At 55.7% G+C, this 18,065-nt stretch overlaps 5 protein-coding genes across 5 annotated transcripts; 4 read left to right on the top strand and 1 right to left on the bottom strand.

Annotated features, from left to right (window-relative positions):
* Positions 1-744: 744 nt before the first annotated feature.
* On the top strand, positions 745-1,941 carry PG985_007996 (uncharacterized protein; the record flags this gene model as incomplete). The annotated part of the gene is made up of 4 exons (XM_066827764.1): positions 745-997; positions 1,051-1,454; positions 1,535-1,624; positions 1,666-1,941. The coding sequence occupies 4 exons, from the start codon at positions 745-747 to the stop codon at positions 1,939-1,941; spliced, it is 1,023 nt and encodes a 340-aa protein (XP_066682676.1).
* A 1,010-nt stretch (positions 1,942-2,951) lies between these two features.
* On the top strand, positions 2,952-4,595 carry PG985_007995 (uncharacterized protein; the record flags this gene model as incomplete). The annotated part of the gene is made up of 3 exons (XM_066827763.1): positions 2,952-3,475; positions 3,543-4,017; positions 4,077-4,595. The coding sequence occupies 3 exons, from the start codon at positions 2,952-2,954 to the stop codon at positions 4,593-4,595; spliced, it is 1,518 nt and encodes a 505-aa protein (XP_066682675.1).
* A 1,254-nt stretch (positions 4,596-5,849) lies between these two features.
* PG985_007994 (uncharacterized protein) lies at positions 5,850-6,086 on the top strand (the record flags this gene model as incomplete). The annotated part of the gene is made up of 1 exon (XM_066827762.1): positions 5,850-6,086. One exon carries the CDS (start codon positions 5,850-5,852, stop codon positions 6,084-6,086), a length of 237 nt encoding a protein of 78 aa, XP_066682674.1.
* A 2,697-nt stretch (positions 6,087-8,783) lies between these two features.
* Positions 8,784-9,560, top strand: PG985_007993 (uncharacterized protein; the record flags this gene model as incomplete). Its single annotated transcript, XM_066827761.1, has 1 exon — positions 8,784-9,560. The coding sequence occupies one exon, from the start codon at positions 8,784-8,786 to the stop codon at positions 9,558-9,560; it is 777 nt and encodes a 258-aa protein (XP_066682673.1).
* A 773-nt stretch (positions 9,561-10,333) lies between these two features.
* On the bottom strand, positions 10,334-13,156 carry PG985_007992 (PTAB protein; the record flags this gene model as incomplete). The annotated part of the gene is made up of 4 exons (XM_066827760.1): positions 10,334-11,479; positions 11,541-12,353; positions 12,543-12,817; positions 12,946-13,156. The coding sequence occupies 4 exons, from the start codon at positions 13,154-13,156 to the stop codon at positions 10,334-10,336; spliced, it is 2,445 nt and encodes an 814-aa protein (XP_066682672.1).
* Between the last annotated feature and the right edge of the window lie 4,909 nt (positions 13,157-18,065).

Here is an 18,065-nt window from a genome sequence, read left to right as displayed (position 1 = left end):
AGATTTGGCGAGACATTACAAGGGAAGCCCGTTGAGGAAGCAGCCACTGGATGATTCAAGAAAACTCACAACTGCATTGCAGGCAATGTCATGATTCAAGCCGATGCTATAGTAGTCACACTAAGTCAACATTTCCAATGTCACATTCGAGTGGAATAACATTGCTTTGTTTTCTATCGCCGGCGTCTGAATGAGCCACCAGCACACGAAAAACGGCTCAGGGCGTGGGCGGCGTCGAGCTGGGGCCGGATTGGAACGGTCCCTTTTACGGGCCGGCGCATGCGAGCCCGCACAGCTCGGCCATGGACGGGCTGGTGGCGGCGTGGGCCATGACGAGGCAGATGGAGGAGATGGGGCAAAGGTGTCATGGAAATTAGCGATAGTATGAATTAAGCGCGAATAAATTGGGGTGGCTTTCTGACTCAGCGAGAAAATTTGGGATAGCTGCGAGGAAAATAGAGGCCCCCTCAAACAAATGGTGACCCCAGATCCTCGAGAGTCGGGGGGACCCAACGACGCAACGCTGTACAGAAGCGGAGAATGGTCTGCGTGATAGGTAGCCAAGGTAAGGGGGGATGCTGCGGCTATGTAGTAATGCCAAGGCACACGTACTTGAGCAAGGGCGGACTCGGACAAAAAGCATGCTCGCCGCATTTCCATTGATACTTACTTAACTCACCCCTTAGTGTTCCCCCCACAACCGTTCATTTCACTCTATGCCGCAACTTTTCCTCGTTATGCAAGATGCCTTCCAAGCTGAGACATGTCTGCATGGACAAGGATGACATGATATGGGAGAAGCTCGATGAGGCAGTGGAGCAGTGTGAACAAACCCTGCGCAAAGCTACGACGTGTAAAGAGGTCAAAAGGCTCATCCTGCAATACAGACCGGGTGAAGCCCGAGGATTGCATGAACCGGTGAAGGGTACCTATAACTTCGTATATCGCCTGAAGTACGAAGATGGGTCCTCTGCTCTGATGAGGGTCCCCATCCCAGGTAGGTATGATGATGTCTCTCAGCACTACCAAGTTATTAACTAGTCGGCGCAGGCGTAGTTCCGTTCCCGGAGGAGAAGATTCGCTATGAAGTTGCTACGATGCGGTACGTTGCCGCCCACACCACCATTCCGGTTCCGCATGTTTACCATCACGGCACGGCCGCCGCGTTTCCCTCAGGACTTGGCCCTTTTATCATCATGGTCCACATCGACCATCACCAGAACATGTCCCGAGAGCTCCTGGACCCAGAACGCGACGAAGAGCGGCCTATTTTAGATCCAAACGTTAGCGAGGTGAAATCGGAGCTGTTATACGGCCAGATGAGCATCCTGCCAACTAAAACCTACACCTCCTCGGACGAGTGGTACCGTGCGCTAGCTGATTTGCACATGGCCCAACTGGTCCTGCAGCACAACGACGCCGTATTAGACGAGGACGATGCCCGCGACAAATACGTCGCTCGCCAGTTCTTCCAACCTTGCCGCTGAGAACTGCCTTTTTCGAGGCCCAACAGACCGTTTAAACAACACCAAAGAGGGTCCGACTCTTCTCCGAGGACCTGAGGCCGGCCAACGTCCTCCTCGACAAAGACCTCCGCGTGGTGGGCGTCATCGGCTGGGAGTCCGTCTACGCGGCCCCGCCCAATTCAGCTACGACCCGCCCTAGTGGCTGCTCGTACGGGAACCGGAGGACTGGCCCGGTGGATATCGGCCCTTCATGGACGCTTATGAACTGCGCCTGCAGACCTTTCTGCGCGTGCTGGAGCGGGAAGAACAGAAGATGGAGGGAAAGGAGAGTAGCAGCAACAGCAACAGGCAAGTAGACGATGATGGCGAGGCAAACCCGCAGTTGCTCTCGCAGCGCATGCGCGAGAGCTGGGAGAAGCGGACATGGATGGTCAACTACGCGGCCCGGGATAGCTGGGCGTTCGACTTCATCTAGTGGAAGTTCCTGGACGAGAGTTACTTTGGGCCGAACGAGAACCAAGACCACCCGATCCGGTGGGCGCTGCTCTCGGCGCCGCAACGAGAGGCCATGGAGGCCTTGGTGGCGCGCTAGATGCGAGAGTAAGAACAGGAGGATTGGTCAGTGGGAGAGCGAGGAAGCGTCGGCACAGCTGGGCATGCTGCTTGTTTAATGTATATTGTCCTCCTGGCAGACAAGTTGATGGAGTTTGCTTAATACATGTCGCTGGCTCGGTTCTCTTCTTCTTTTCTAGAAAAAGCAACAAAACGAGTTTCATGCCAAACCATCTTAATGAAAATAAACAATAGATTGTCGAGGGCTCTGCTCAAAGACCTATCCAACTCGAAGCCGATAGCAGTCTGCCAAGCTGTACAGGGCCATCGACCACAGGGAACATACGCTGACTAACCCTTAAAGCTCTTGACCATTGGACTACACCTACCATAGGAGACGCATTTGCAATGCCTTTTGACGGCAATTTGATTTCGTTGGTGATCTGCTTCCTCCTTTTATTTTTATTTTTGATCCGGTCGCCATAATAAATAATAACTACAGCCTCGCAGTAGTCGTCAGCGTAAATCAAGCTTGTGCTCACGGTATCTTGTTTTCTTCTTTCTCTTCACGGTATCCCTGCCCCCTAACACATCCAATACCCTCGAACGGGGAACTGTAATACCAAAAGTAAGTAAACCTACCACCTTACTATCTAACATCGAGAAGAAAACCGGTCGCCGCGGCATAAACTGATTCCACGGACGGTTGTGCCGTCTTAGACGATGCCCGAGCTGGTGGCCGGGCCGACTAGCCCGGAACAACAATTGAGCCGCCGGGTGGGACAGAAACTAGGCAGCAGTAGGGGGGCTCGGCGCTATCCACCCTCGCCCGTTTTTCTGCGCTTATATACCCTCCAGTCCCTTATTGGCCTGCCCCTGGGTCGGCTTACTACTCAGGCACACTGCATGCACTCTCTCTAAGGCCCGACCCGAATGGCGCCCCTCCCGAACTTTTCCAGGTCCCCCTGGTTCTGGGCCATCATCTTCGCCTGGTACTGCGCGACATGGCGCAACCACTGGAAGAACGAGGTGGTGCCCATGGACTACGAGCGCTGCGCCGAGCTGCACAACCGGATTCTCGACCTCGGGACCCGGAAGCAGCTCACCCTGGGCGACGGCGGCCGCCACCACACCAACAGCAACTTCGCCAGCCCGTGGCACCTGTTCAAGAAGCCGGCGCCCCCCGTGCTCAAGCACCCCAACTGGTTCGAGCGCTGGGGGAAACGGGCCGAGGCCATGCGCCCGTGGATGTCGCCGGACCTGGCGGCCTTCCTGGAACGGGCCGGGGACCCGCTCGACGACGGGCACCACTTCTTCTACTACGTCGGCGGGCTCGCGTCCCCGGACTACCTGTTCGGGGCCCAGGCGGGGTGGGCGCAGGATCCAAAAGATAGGTTCCGCTACGTGACGCTGTACATGGCCGGCTACCAATTCACCCACCACCCGGACGGTTTAATGTGAGTTCCCACTGCCAGAATACCTACGTTAGCACGAGGATTGCGCTTACCAAAAGGTGATTTATAGCTTCGACCAGAAGAAAAGCCTGGCCATCATGCAGATGGACATCATGGACTCCTTCACCACCCAGAACGGGCGGCAGAAGTGGTACCCCCTCGAGGTCGTCCTCGCCCAATGGCTCGACATGATCGACGTCGGCAAAATCCAGGCCGTCCCCGACGGCACCCGCACGCGCTCGGAGAAGATCGGGCCCTGGACCATGGTGGGCTACAGCGAGCGCCAGCTCGAAGAGACCCTGGAGGTCTGGGAGCAGCTCGTGAGCGCCATCGAAGCGCGCATCCCCGGCTTTGCGCCCTCCGACGTCAATTCCACCAGGACGCTCTTCGACGACGACGAGATCGACCTCGAGGCCGCCGGCGTGCTCCCCGGCTTCGTATCCGAGTTCCTGACCAAGGCCCGCCGCCCGGCCTTCCGCCACATCGCCCCGGGCCTCCGCCTCCGCGACGCCGAGCCCATGGCCTTCCAGCAGCCCTTCCGCCACGTCCCGCTCGCGGGGTTCCCGTACGGCCGCCCCGAGTACCCGGGAGCCCCAAGATCCAGTTCCCGGTCCTGCTCTTCGACTCGTCCGAGGAGCTGACCTACGACGCGCCCCCGTCCAACAAGAGCCCCTACCTGGACCGCCACGCCACGCCCCCGCCGCCCTTCGGCAGGCCTTGGAGCGACGTCCCCTCGTACCAGGCGGGGCTCTACTTCACCGAGACGGACCAGGGCCACTGGCACACGTTCGAGGACGGCGTCAAACTCGTGCTGCCGTTCGGCATCGGGAGTAGGGGCTATGCCCGCACGGCGGACGGGGCCCTGTTCGGCGAGAACACGGAGCAGAGGCACGGCGCCATCGAGGGGCGCGACCGGCACGACGCGCTCTTCCAGCTCGGGTACCAGCCGTTCGGGGCCGACCACGAGGTGCGCCTCGTACAGGTGCTTTGGGTCTGGGTCCGGCTGGTCGAGAGCGGCGCCTGGAAGGTCGGGCCGGACGGGGTGCTGGGCGGCATGCAAAAGTGGCGGGATGCGGATACGTGGTGGTACTGGAAGAAATACGTCGTGCCGATGAGTTGGTGACGGGTGGCGAATGCTGATAATTAGACACTTCAAGCCGTAATAGATATCTCAAGTTATGCCTTGGTCCTTGAAGGACATGCATGGGCAATTCCTTAAGTGTTCAGGGCTGGGCGTGCTCCAGTTTCGTCGTCTCATCACTCCTCTGATGGAGTATCATCGGATGACACTGGCCATTTACATCGAGAAGAGCAGTGAGTCGTTACAACTCAACTGGCCTGTGGTCACTCTTGAAAATGTTGGTTCCACCCTTTCTGGCGGTGGAATAATCACACGTATCTATGAATATCTCATTCTCATACCTCCTTCCCCTGTTAGACCACGCAGAGCAGCCGGCCACACCGCCAGCTTCGTCTCCATCACAGAACTCCTCTGTTGATGACCCTATTGACTTGACCGCGGATGACGACACCGAGGGAATCAGCCACACTGCGTGATCTCGGAGAACGAGATTGCCACCAGGAGGGGGTCCCGCAGGGGCCGGTCGAAGCTTCTCACGTAGGAGTGACGGTGACGGTGACGGTGACGGGGGCGGGGCAGATGTTGATGGTGGGGGTGGCTGTGACGGTGGTATACACCGGGACGACGTGCGACAGGCTCATGGTGTCTGGCTGTCTGTCTGTCTGCCTGTCTGTCTGTTTGTTTGTTTGTTTGGCTTGCTGGCTTGCTGGTTGGCTGGCTGGCTGGCTGGTTGGCTGGCTGGCTGGGGGTGCAAAGTCTCTTGAACCTCGTGTTCACCAAGTAAAAGGGGAGAAAAGAGGCACCCACAAACGCAAATAGCCAGTCCCCGTCTTTGCAATCTGAGAATGAACCTGATGCTTATCATGAGAAAGATTATCTAGTTTCTTGGGTGACTGAAGCTCGTTTTGGAAATGTTGAAGCTATCATGATACAAAGGTTCTAATCCCCAGCCGCTGTCCCGTCCCATGAGAAGAGCGCCAGGCCCGGTCCCAGCCCCGGCTTGGATCGACCAAATCAGGTCGCCAGCGCGCTGCTAATAGTTCAAGCCGCCCTTGATCGTATCCTCTGCTGTATGACCACTGCCCGCTGCCCGCTTTGTTTGGATCCCTTCAGTGCCATTTCCCCTTCTCTCTCTTCTCGACCTCAGCCGCCCGTGATCGTACCCTCTGCTGTCTGTTCGCTGCCCGCTACCCGCTCTGCTCGCTACTCGTTTCTTGTCTGCTCCTTTCTGCCCCAAGATCATCTCCCGCCATCTGCCCACCATGACGCCCGTGCCCGAGAACCCCCACGACCACAATGTCGATATCAGTAGAAAGTACAGTTCTGGTTGGCGTCTTCAGCACCATCTGCTCCTACACGGGAAGGACCGAAGGTCTTGAAAGAATTGGAAAGAACACGTTTCAGCAGGGCAAGGTCGAGATCAAACAGCACAAGAAGGATCAGTTAACTGAGTGGCACACTCCTAGACCTCAGCACGCACGTGGCCCATGGGCCATGGCCAACACTGCCTCTGCCGTGATCAAGACATTTTGATGCCGGCGTCGCCATCAAGGACGCATTGAACGCCACAAATGCATTTCTCGCCCAGGCCAGGCAGAGTTTGGAAAAGGGGGATCCTCCGGGTGCTGAATCGAGTCGGTAAGAGTTTCGGTCCCCAGTGTCCCGCCGAGAAATCCTAGACCCTTTTACGCCGAGCATCCCGTTGCAGGGAATGCTCCGTTGAAAGCCTTGCCGAGGACAGCGTATGCGTATGATCGAGGATTCAAGCAACGAAGCCGTTCCGCGAAATAATGCATAATGATGCATTCAAAACGAAAAAGGGCTGTGGTGTTTAGTTCTCGATCAAAACAACACCAAACAGTACGACCGCGATAGTTGGCGACTTGCGTCAATCCACGTAGAGCGTGTTTTCCAATCGGGGTTCTCTCAGAGTAGTTTCCATGCCGTGTATGCTGCTCTCATTTTCTACGTATTTGGGTGATTCGAGGGTATCGGGCGGTTGTATGTGCCCTGTTGGATCGAAATCGAGTCATGGTCCCCAGTTATGAGTTGTCGTATCCAGAAAATACCTGCCCACGGCGATTCATTTTCAGGCACCGATCGCTAATTTCGGAGACGCGGATACCTGCTAGACTACTTACTGTTGGCGTATCAAAAACAATATCCTGCGAAATCGAGATCCGCGTCATCGCTAAGGATGACGAAACAGTGACAGCCAGCCCCCGCGTACCGCAGCAACGCCCACGGTCGTGCTAGTTCTGAGATAATCAGCCAAAGCTGTTGGTTATTTTTACTTTCCTCTCCTCTCTGATATTCCTGATAAGAATCTTACTGTGTGTGCGTGGGTAGTTTGATGTTGGTGGTGGCTTGGTCGTATCGTAGTAATCAAACATTTGAAGGTTAAGTGGGTTGGCTTGGACATCAAGCCATTTGCATCTCGACATAATAATCACATGCTCTTTGCATCTTCTTCGATTTAATACTAGAGACCGTCCGCCACGTATATTCCATGCACCTTGGTTCATAGAGCCCAATGGGAATGATACGACGAGCGAATAACGTTGGGTATCTGCATTCCCACCGGCATTGCTCATGCACGCAACTCCACCTACAGTAAGCGCCTGACTTGTGTTTATGGATAATGAGTGTATATAATATGCAGGAGTTGACGGCCCGGGAGCCAAGACGTCAGATAGCCCGTCCCTAGCTGGGCGCCGGCGTCGGGTCCAGCGCAGCAGACTAGCCAGCTAGCAGCGCCTCAGCCCAGTAGGCCATGCAAGCCCATGTCCAAGCCCCATCGGCTAGTCAGCGATGATCCTGTCAGACTGCAAGTAGCATAAAGTCTTTCCTGTCTCCTGGCACGGATTGCTGGCCGGCCTAGTAAAGCCTATCTTCCGCGGCTTGGATGGCCCCTGTGCCGATCCACGTGTTTCAACTCAGGAACCGCGCCAGGGGCTAGCTGGCTTGGGCGATTCCAATCCAATCATAGTAGTAACCTTGAGCAAACACGACGGGACACCCGGGGACTCGTTGGGGCATATATTGCCAGGCGTCTCGCACACGTCTTACTGGAGAGTTTTTCTCTGCTCCTCGCATCTGCAAGTCTACCAGTGTCTGCCTCTTACTTTCTCTTCACATATTCGCTCTTCACTCCCGAGCCTGGGAATCCACGCTCCTTTTCTTCAAACCACTCCTTCAACGGCCCCGGCCACGCGAGCTAGCATCGCCCTCAGCTCGTTTTCTTCCATTCGTTAAGCTCTCGAGCCGACCAGCATCATCAGAGCCAGTCTCGAGTACGGATATCAACAAAATACAACACTACGCAGCAATTGTGCCATTCTACTGCACAATATTTTGAACATCGCACATTGAAAGCTTGTGTATTTGCCGTTAAGCAATTAGCAGAGATCGCCGTCCATCACACCCAAACAAGAAAAACAAAAGGCAACCTTAACGAGTTCAGAATGCCTCGCACTCTTCCCCTACCGTCTGCTGTCCCAGCCGCAGCCCATGACGCCCCTCAACAAAGCCCCCAACCCGCTGGGCAGCCACCCCCTGATGGCTCCGGGGCAGCAGACGTCGCCCTGCCGGGCCCGATCGCCGCTGCCGCAGATCCGGGTCACGCCCCCCCAGACTGCGTCCCACCCGAGGATGTAGGGTTTGCATGCGGCTGTTGCTGCTGTGTTCGTCCCCGGGTTGGAGGAACGTTGGAAAGGAACCAAGCAGGCTTGTGGGAAGTTGAGGGGATGCAGGACGTTCAGGGTAGTGGTGGTCTTGGCTGTTTCGATGGCTTCTTCACTCGGTGCAAATGCTATTCCTGCTGTTGACAGGCAGGCAGGCAGGAAAATACCTCGCCATCTAACCACAGGAGCCCAAATTTGATATATTCAATAGGATTGGATATCCGCTTCCTTATCTCAGTCGCACATAGAAAATCGTCGGTGCTACCGAGGAAAACTCAAGATGATTCAACTATCAAGCAGAGTCACCAAGTTCGGATGCAAAGTCATCCAGTGCCATTAATAACCATAAGCCAATTGCACATTTAAATAAACGTGAAAAGACATCGCTGCTACATACATACAAAACGTAACATGCTTCGTTGGGCGAGTCGCGAACTCCAGTCCTGCGACCCTCAAGAGAGAAAGGAAAACACGGCCTCTCTTCCAACTACAGCACTCCTGACCGATCCACCAAGAAATTGCGAAAAGCCTCAGACATCCACCAGCAATGCCTTCCACCACCGACCGTCTCCAAGCCCTCCTCCCCCCCATCCGCTCCCCCGGCCCAGCCCGCATCCTCGCCTACATCTGCCGCCCCCAGCCCCCGCCGCCGTCCCCCTCCTCGACATCGGCATCCTCCACCATCACCACCTTCTCCACCCCCTTGGAAGAACAACCCTACTACTACCACCCCCAACTCCAAATCCTCGACCACCTCTACCTCCACATCCCCCCCTCCCTCCCGCCAGGCCACCACCACAGCCCGACCGCCTTCCTCCAGCGCGCCCTCTCCTCGGCCGTGGCGAGGCACCGCTACCCCTACCACGACACCCACCTCAACCAACGCGACTTTTCCCCTACCTCCTATGACAGCGGCAGCCCCGAAGACGCCGAGTCCCTGGCGTCGACAGACATCGCCGCCTGCGACATCCGGATCAACCTGCGCCAGCCGCCGCAACCCACCGTCTTCGGGCCCCTGTCCCTCTGCACGTCCTGGATGCGGCCCCTGAGCACGCTGGGTGAGGACGAGTTCCGCGGCGTCCTGCTCGACGTCGCGCAGAACCGCGGGGTCGCCGAGGTCATCGTGCTGTTGCGGCCAGCTGTCTTCCACAGTGACGCGACAGACGCCGCCGACGACGATGAAGAGTCAGAGGCAGAGGGCAGTGACGTCGACGGTGACGATAACCCGCACGATTCACTGGGCATTTATTCAGGTTCACCGTCGCCAGACTCTACAAATCATTATCGGGGAAGATCACGAAGCAGGGGGCGGCATCCCAGGTAGAATCATTTTTGAATACATGGAAAGGGTATGCACAACGATATATCCAAAAGTAAATGTCCCAAAATCCCAGATAGATAGATACCTGGCCTATGTGAAAACAGCCCTTCGTTCTCGTCTGCCCCCATCCCCACGCGCCAAATGCCTCTTATGTCGCTCACGAGCAACTTTTCGTCCGGGGGGGTTCAACTCCTACCCGCTCTCTCATCTTTCTCTTTCTCTCGCGCGCAAACAATGCAGAAGACAATGAGGTGGCACACAGGGTAGTAAGTAGTAGTAGTAGTAGTAGTAGTGAATAGCAGTAGTACGATGAGAAATATCCAAAATTGAGGAACACCGGTGCGCCGAGCCAAACCCCCCGTCTTGATATATCGTACACAGGGCGATCGAGGCCCGCGGTTCTTCTTTTCCAGGAACAGCGGGCCCCCACGTCGCCAAGTATTAACGGAACCTTCGTGGCGCGTCCTCTCATTTGCAAGACCAGGAAGAGGCCCCAAGATGACAACGCGCCAAGTTGAAAAGATGAACAGCGCCGGTCCAACGCTCGATCCAAGCGCCGTCATGGGACAATGCAAGCAATTCCAGGCCACCCCGGCGGTGAAGAGAAAACTCCGTGATGCAATGACAACAAGAAGCGCAAAAACGTAAAGTCCAAAGGTTTTACCCATGGCAGTTCTCCCCGGCCACGAGCGGTGCGCTTGCCCGAGAGAACCGCCATGGCGTTGCCGCCGCTAGGTTTCGTCGGCAAGGTGTTCGACCTGCTGCGACGGCCATTTTCACGAGTTGTTGGTCTTCAGGCGCTTCTGGTTCTGCATGCGTGGGGTCGGTGGCTTCTTGGCGCCGCCCATGACACCGTTCAACTGCGCGGCCGGACCCATGCTGGCAGGCGTTGGCGCTCCGCTCTCGTCCTCCGTCTTCACCGTGGACGGCCTCCTCCGCTTGTTGCTGGCAGGGCTGGTGTTGGCGCTCGGGCCACTCGAGCTTGTTCCCTGCTGGCTCTGCTGCAGCGCCATGCCGGGTGCCTGCATATGCCCTGTCGCCGGGCTGCCCATATGCGGTGACCCGGGAAGTGCATGGTGGGCGGCGGCTGGAGACGCGCCCATCTGGAATTGGCCAAAGCTGGGCGTCCGGGGGCCTGGACCCGGACCGCCAGGCACGTTGCCCGGCTGCTGACCGTTCATGACGATCTGGGGGCCCGTGGCATTGTTGTTGTTGTACATCTCCAGAGCAGCGTAGGGGCCGTATTGGGGGTTGGCGACGGAATAGCTCATCAACGGCTGCATGATGCCAATCACCTCGGCCAGCTCGAGATACTGGAAGACGTGCTCCGTGATGCCCATGTTGGATTTGACGGCCGAGTCGGGAAGGCTGATGTCCGGCGGCGCCGTCATGGGCGACTTCATCTGTTTCGCCTTGCCCTTTTTGCTCATCTCGGGCGACTGCTTGGCGTCCGACGAGTTCAGCCGGTGCCAGTCCTTGATCCAGTTGTGGTTGGGCTTGGCGGCGTCTATAGCCATCTTCCTCGAGATGAACTCGTCGTGCGACGTCGTCGTGAACTCCAGCAACGCGAGCTTCTGCTCCGCGTCGAACTGCGCCCGCAGCTTGCCGGTCCACACCACATGGGAGCTCTCGTACCAGTAGGTAAAGCTGGCGTTCTCGTTCTCGACTACGTGTGTGGCGCCGATGCCCCGATCGCGGGTGCCGTTGCCCAGGTTCAGCTGCAGCTTCTTCACCCCGCTCTGGAAGTGTGCGTGGAAAAACCTGGGCAGGGCCGGCACGTGGATCTCGTACGGCTTCTCGGTCGATTCCTCGCTATTCGAGTTGTCGATGATGAACAAGCTGAGCTGAAAGACACCCGTGGGGCTGAAGAACTGCCGGACGAAGTTTGACCAGTACATCAAGGCCTCTTCGTTATCACCGCCCTACATCAATCATTAGTTGCAGAGTTCTGCCATATACAGTTCAAGGGCCGTAAGGTCGTACCTGGAAGCCACTGAGATGCTCGCAGAACTGCTGGAGCTTCAACAAGTAATGCCCCTTCATGGCGCCTTCGTTCTTCATCACCTGCTGCTGCTGGAGTTGCTGCAGGTTGTTGGCCAGGTGCTGGGCCTGAGCCTGATGCTGCGCCTGAGCGGCTTGGAGCATCTGCGGCGTAGGTCCCTGAGGCTGGTTAGGTTGGGCGTTCTGCTGGGGGCCGGGCTGGCCTTGGCCCTGAGCTTGAGCTTGGCCCTGCTGCTGCTGCTGGTTGGGCTGCGGCCCGGCATTCGGCGGCTGGCTGGGAGGCTGACTGGGTTGTCCTCCCGACGGGGTGGGCGTTGAATTCGGTGGTTGCGAAGTGGGTTGGGACTGCGGGCCCCCTTGTTGCGGCTGAGGTTGCCCCTGGTTTGGGGGTTGGTTCTGGGCTTGGCCCTGAGCCTGTTGCTGAGCCTGCTGCTGGGCCTGCTGCTGGGCCTGTTGCTGCTGTTGTTGCTGAGCCTGTTGTTGTTGCTGCTGCTGCTGCTGCTGTTGGGCTTGCTGCTGCTGCTGTTGCTGGGCCTGTTGCTGCTGCTGTTGCTGGGCCTGCTGCTGCTGTTGTTGTTGGGCCTGCTGCTGCTGTTGCTGCTGGGCCTGCTGCTGGGCCTGCTGGGCTTGTTGCTGCTGGGCCTGCTGCTGTTGCTGTTGCTGAGCCTGCTGCTGCTGCTGTTGGGCTTGCTGCTGGTGTTGCTGCTGCTGGTGCTGCTGCTGGTGTTGCTGCTGGTGTTGCTGTTGATGTTGTTGCTGGTTCTGGGCTTGCTGCTGCGCTGCCTGAAGCATCTGCTGCTGTTGTGCCATCAATTGAGTATTCATAGGCCCAGGATGACCAGGTTGATGACCATGTTGTTGCATCTGTTGGTTTGCAGCTTGTTGCATGGCGATTTGTTGGGCAAGCATCTAGAAAACGGACACCACGTATGAGACCCAAGAAGGAAATAGTCGAAAATAACGAGGAAAACTGTTGCAACTTACTTGTGCCTGCTGGGGATTCCCGCCGCCCTGTTGTAATTGTTGAGCGAGATGCTGCTGCTGCAGGTGAGGGGGAACACCGACCGGTCGCATGTTTCCGCTCCTCATGGCCGCAAATTGCGCCGCGTTCATCTGGTTCATCGGCATGCCCATGGGCATGTTTTGCGGGTTCATACCACCGTACATACCTGCCTGCAGCATGGCCTGTCGCTGCTGCTGCTGTCGCAGGAGCTGCTGCTGTTGCATCTGGGCGGCGAGCGCGGGATTCCCTTGATTTACTGGCAGTCGAACCTCCATTAGCATACCGGTGTCCGCGGCGGAAAGACTTACGCTCAAATTCAGTGGCGGGCGGCACAAATCACAAGAGCAAGGAGGAAGGAGGGGGGCGAGGAGGGCGCAAACTTACTGGCCATCTGGTGCTGAAGTTGGAACTGCTGGTTGGGGTTGAGGTGTTGCAAGGCATGCGCCTGGGCGCCCTGGGGCTGCATGCCTCCCATAAAGGCGGCCGGGTTGGGCTGACCGCCAGGCGCAGAGACCATGCCGTGGCCGGCCATCTGCGGAGGCATACCCGGCTGGGCTCCTGGCTGGCTCGGGTTATGAGCCATGCCGGGGGCCATGGGGTGCCCTGGATGAACGCCTGGATGTTGCTGCATTCCGGGATGGAAGCCGCCACCAGGTCCCATACTGGCCATCATGGTCCGTATTCTACAGTGTCTTGTCGTCGACTATCCACCGACGTGGATACCGACGCCTAGACCTCCGCGCTATTTCATATAACAATCCAATGATACGGTCTGCAAGGCCCTCGGGGGTCGAGGTCGGCGGTGGGTGTGGTGGAGGGAAGACCGACACGCGCCAAAGACAGCTCCAATAATCGTCGCCCGGATTCGAGGATTTGTCGGGAAGATGCGTTGTCGCGACGGCGGTCCCTTTATTGCCGCGAACACACAGAAAACACGAGAGCGCGGGTCAAGCCACGAACGGCTTCGCGACGCCGATCCTTTGGGTGGTGGTGATCGCGGATGTCCACAGAGAGTAGTAATCGACAGCAAGATCGGGGGGTTGATGCATAAGACGGCAGAATTGGGGGCAAAACAGGGTCGGCGTGGACGACGTTGGGAGTCGGGGCGGGCAGACTTGGTGTTGCCTTGGATGACGCGAAGCAAACGGTAGCCAGGCGGAGACAACAAAGGCAAGGAAAGCCGGGAGGAGCCAGGAAGAGGTGATGCGTGATGCTGGCTGGGCTGGTTTGTGTGGTTTGGGGAGGCGCGCGATTACAGAACACGCCAGGCAGGGCTGCTTGTTTCGACAGCCAGCCTAGACCGCAAAGGGATTGATGTACGTGCGAATAAGCCCGACCGACAGGAGAGAAGGCGGGATCGGGATTGCGAGAAAAAGACAGGACTATTCTGCGATGCAATCTCCAGAAAATCAGATTTGCCAATAACGATAATGATATTTTGTTATGATGTCCCCCTTGGAGTGGGAGTATTGCGCAGAGTCAACTGGGCAAAGGCTGGGGGGGATGGTGGTGGTGGTGGTGGGTGAGGGATGTTGGGCCCGACCGAATTGGACGATTGATTTGGAGTGGCTGATTGAGAGGGTGAGGTGAGGGAATCCGACGGGATCAGAGTGGAAGAGAGACAATTTGGGGGGAATTGGCGGCAGCAGTCAAGCGATTAGGTACGAGCGACGGGGGTCTGGGAGTCTAGTCTGGCTCGCGGGCTGGGATCTCTGCGAGAACTGGCAGACTGACTGGGACTTGCGAGCGAGTCTGGGAGTCTGGGAGAGTGTCTGGGTTCCTGGAGTGGGTTGGATGCGCCCAGTACCGGCGCAAGAAAAGCGGGCGGTGATCGCAGGAGAAAAAAAAATAGGGCGTGGTCGTGTCAGATATTGGGCTGCTTTTTTTTTCCTCTCTCTCTCTCTCGCTGTCTTCGCCCGCCCACACACACACCCACGCTATCTAGGTTAAGCAGATATGCATATATCGGTGCCCAAGTGTCAGCAACGCCCCGGCAAGGTAGGTAAAGTAGGTACCCGTCGCCAACTGGTCTTGAGGCTTCTCCAATGATGGATATTGTCGGCAAAAAGATATGAGGCAGGCATGCGCCAATTGCAGAATCACCCAAGCCAAGCGACCAATCAGCTCAGCTGGTGATGTGGGCTGACGGTACTCCCGATATCTGGAATCTGTCTATCGGGTCTGTCTGGCTTCAACTGCTGCCACTACTCCCACTGCACGTAACAGGCGTGCCTGGCGTAGAAGAGGAGACGACTAGAACTGGGACTGGAACTGGAACTGGCCGGCTCGGAAAGGCGACTGGGGCATGGAGGGTCCAGTCCGCCCTGATGCGAGAGTGCGACTGGGGGGGTTCTTGATTGCAAGTGTGGGAATATGACAAACCCGAGTGATGAATGAAAAGTGGGTGGGCAGACTGTCAGACCCCCAGCCCGAGTGAAATTCCTCTCCACACCGATACCGGTTTCCGGCACTTTGATAGGCAGAATTATTGTTTTCCCGATTCCCGATGCAGGCTTCTAGCTTTTAAGCGCATATGATATCAAGCAGTTGGAAGGAATCTCATACATTCGGACGCCAACCAGTTTTTCATTTGCATCAATGAAGTGTCGGGGTAATACAGAGACGTCCACTATAGCTTCCTGTATAGTAGAGGTAGTAAGGAGCAATGTGCGTATGTTCTATGCGACCGATTTGCAGGCCAGGCCGGCGAGTATCAAATCTCAGGAAGCTTGGATGGCGTGACAGGCCGTCTTGCAGATAAAAAGGATGGACCAATCTGATGCAGTTATGCACTTAGAGAGATATTTAACCTCAAGTGGGCTAGGCCTTCTCCAAGCTCGCTCTCATGGCATGGAAACAACGCGATGCTGCGAGCCCAGAAGCCCGACTTTTCCGGGATTTTTCGCGATCGAGCCGATCGGAGCGTTGGGTTTCTTTGGCAATCACTTGTAAACCGGCCGGGAATCGAACGATGTAGCGACGGGCAGCTTCGATCCCATGCGGTGCGATGCAGTTCAAAGGGATCGGCAGAGCGCGCGGCAGTGACCGGGCACTATGCAAGTATCGCGTACAAGCAGAGCAGGGATCGCATAAACTTCTTCCTCACCCCCAGGCGGAAGCGCCAAATTGCGGGGCGCCACCCGGACGGGCGCTGGGTTGCTTGCTGCTGGCTTCAATCAACAAGAAGTGTTGTCCGCCTGCGGTAGGTTGGCCAAAGCCAGGTGCACCACTGGCGGGAAGAAGCGGGCGACTTTGCAGTCCACCTCATCAGGAAGACCCTGTGCCTGTCCAGTGCTGGCTGTTCCCGAAAGGCCGTCGGCCCATGTATGGCCGGACCGCAGTGATTGTTGATAATTGGGTATGGTAGTGGTCGCTGGACAACGTGCATTACTCGCCGGGGCAGAGAATACGCGAGACTATGGGAGATTCCACGCGGGGGTTCGTGCTTGAGGAAGAGTCCGTTTCAGAAGACGCGTGAACGGGGAAGGGTGGGTTGTGTTGCTATGTGTCCTCCCCCCTAAAGTTGAAACTCGGGAGCTGCTATTTATATAATGCATGAAAACTCTGCAGCATCAGGCTCTTCTTTTTTCTGTTATCTGGAAGCCTGGAGAGGTGGCAGCTGATCTGGGCTGAAGAGTTCGGTGAAGACAAGATGCTGTTCCCGGGCCAGTCTCGCAAGCACAGGCCGATTTGGTCCCCAATGGCGGCGCTCCGTCTATTTTTAGCCTGTCACGGTTCGACCTGCGAGGCGGAGTAGTCCTCCAACTACACGTCTAGGACTACCCAAACAGAAAGACGAGTATTCAACTTGTCTGATTAACATCACTTTCCTATTCTCAAACACTTTATTGCAGGAACGAGTTCAAATGTAGCTGGCGACCTGAAGAACCAAGTCATCCTTTAGATTGGCCTACCTACGTCCTTTACCCACCTAGCCAACGAATACTACGGCGAAGATAAGTTGTATAGGTTTTTATTCGTCCATTCTACCCAGTTCATCTTGATCGGCAGCCAGGCACATCGCTTTCATTTTGCTCGGTCATGCTATTCAGTCCCGTTTTTGAGAATTCCGCGCTGGCTCCGCCATGGTGATCGTGCTGTAAGAAGCTTCCGACACGCACAATGGACCGTAACTGAAGTGAACTTGTGTTTCAAAACCCGTTAACTACATGATATTACCCTTAAAGGTAAATGAGAGCGCGGGTACTCGCCATATCGAACCGCTGATTTCTGTGGAGCTATCTCAGGCATCAAGTCTTCGTCCATACTAATCCAACTTTTGTGTCACAAGACGTCAAGATAACGATCAAGATACTGACACACACGTGACTCGGCCTCTTTGTACATACATATAATAGCATTACCTGCGTCCCAGTAAGTCCCATTCTCAAGCATGTTAATATAACCAACGGTGGACAACCAAAGTACGCATATCGCCCAACGAAATACTCGCACAGTTTCCTAGCCACTACCTCGACCTTCTCTCCCCTAGGATATTACCCTACTACTTTTACCCATATCTGTCTTGGTGTCTCTCCAGTTACATACTTTACCTGCTAGGTATTAACGATGAATATGTAAGTGAGTACGAGGATGGGAGCCAGTATCAAATCGATCTTCAGCATTGTCAACCCAGATCACCCATCTATACCGAGCATTGAAGATATCCACAGCCAGGTTGTCTCGTTTTATACTACCTAATGCAATCCGGGAATTTGACATACTGCACACAGTCCCAGATGCATGAATAGTATTTCAGCATTGACAACTCTAGAAACCCGATCTCAAAGGGTGTGCCATCGAATCAGAACCTCATTCCAGTTGGCAAGTAACCATTTGGAACCACATGAGCCCCTTGATACGAACAGGAATGATCGATTTAGATCTCCCAGTAGAATAGGTTATCCAACCACGGATATTTTCGACTCCAGTTGATGCTCTCCTGCGAGGTAGCCAGGTTGATTTCGCCCGAACCAAATGTCGCCAAAGTTCAACATACCTTTCGTCCATGACCTCGAGTGATGATTGTATGCTGACACCTTGGAGCGTGTATCATGAAACAGATTTAAGACCAACCATACTGTGAGAGTCTCATGGCGTGCTCTTGAAGTAAAAGTACATAGATAACCCACCAAATGATCAAAAGTAGACCCCTGGATATAAGGGAATGGCACATTTGAAACCGAGAAAACATGGTTTTCATCACATACCGTCGTTGAAAGCCAAATTAAACCCTGCATATCCGTTTGGCCTACCCTAGTAAGCTGGGATGGTACTTTGAGGTCGTTATCAGCTCTGGGTTAGGTGACTTGGGTTCGCAGTTGGCAAGGAACGGAGTTAAGGCTCAACGCCGAAGCGTGTGCTCCAGCTCGATACAATCACCATCAAAGATCGAACGAGAACCAAATGAACCATAAGTCTGGAAGGTGACAATCCCTCAGCTTCATCAATGCTTGCTGCAGTATGAAGCCGCTCAGCTCTTCCCGAAAACTTGATTCGAATGC

This window comes from Apiospora marii, assembly GCF_038362585.1.
Source record: "Apiospora marii strain CBS 49790 chromosome Unknown utg000005l_segment0_segment0, whole genome shotgun sequence".
Lineage (NCBI taxonomy): Eukaryota > Fungi > Ascomycota > Sordariomycetes > Amphisphaeriales > Apiosporaceae > Apiospora > Apiospora marii.
The sequence above is the reverse complement of the archived record's forward strand: the minus strand, read 5'-3'. Positions and strand labels throughout refer to the sequence as shown.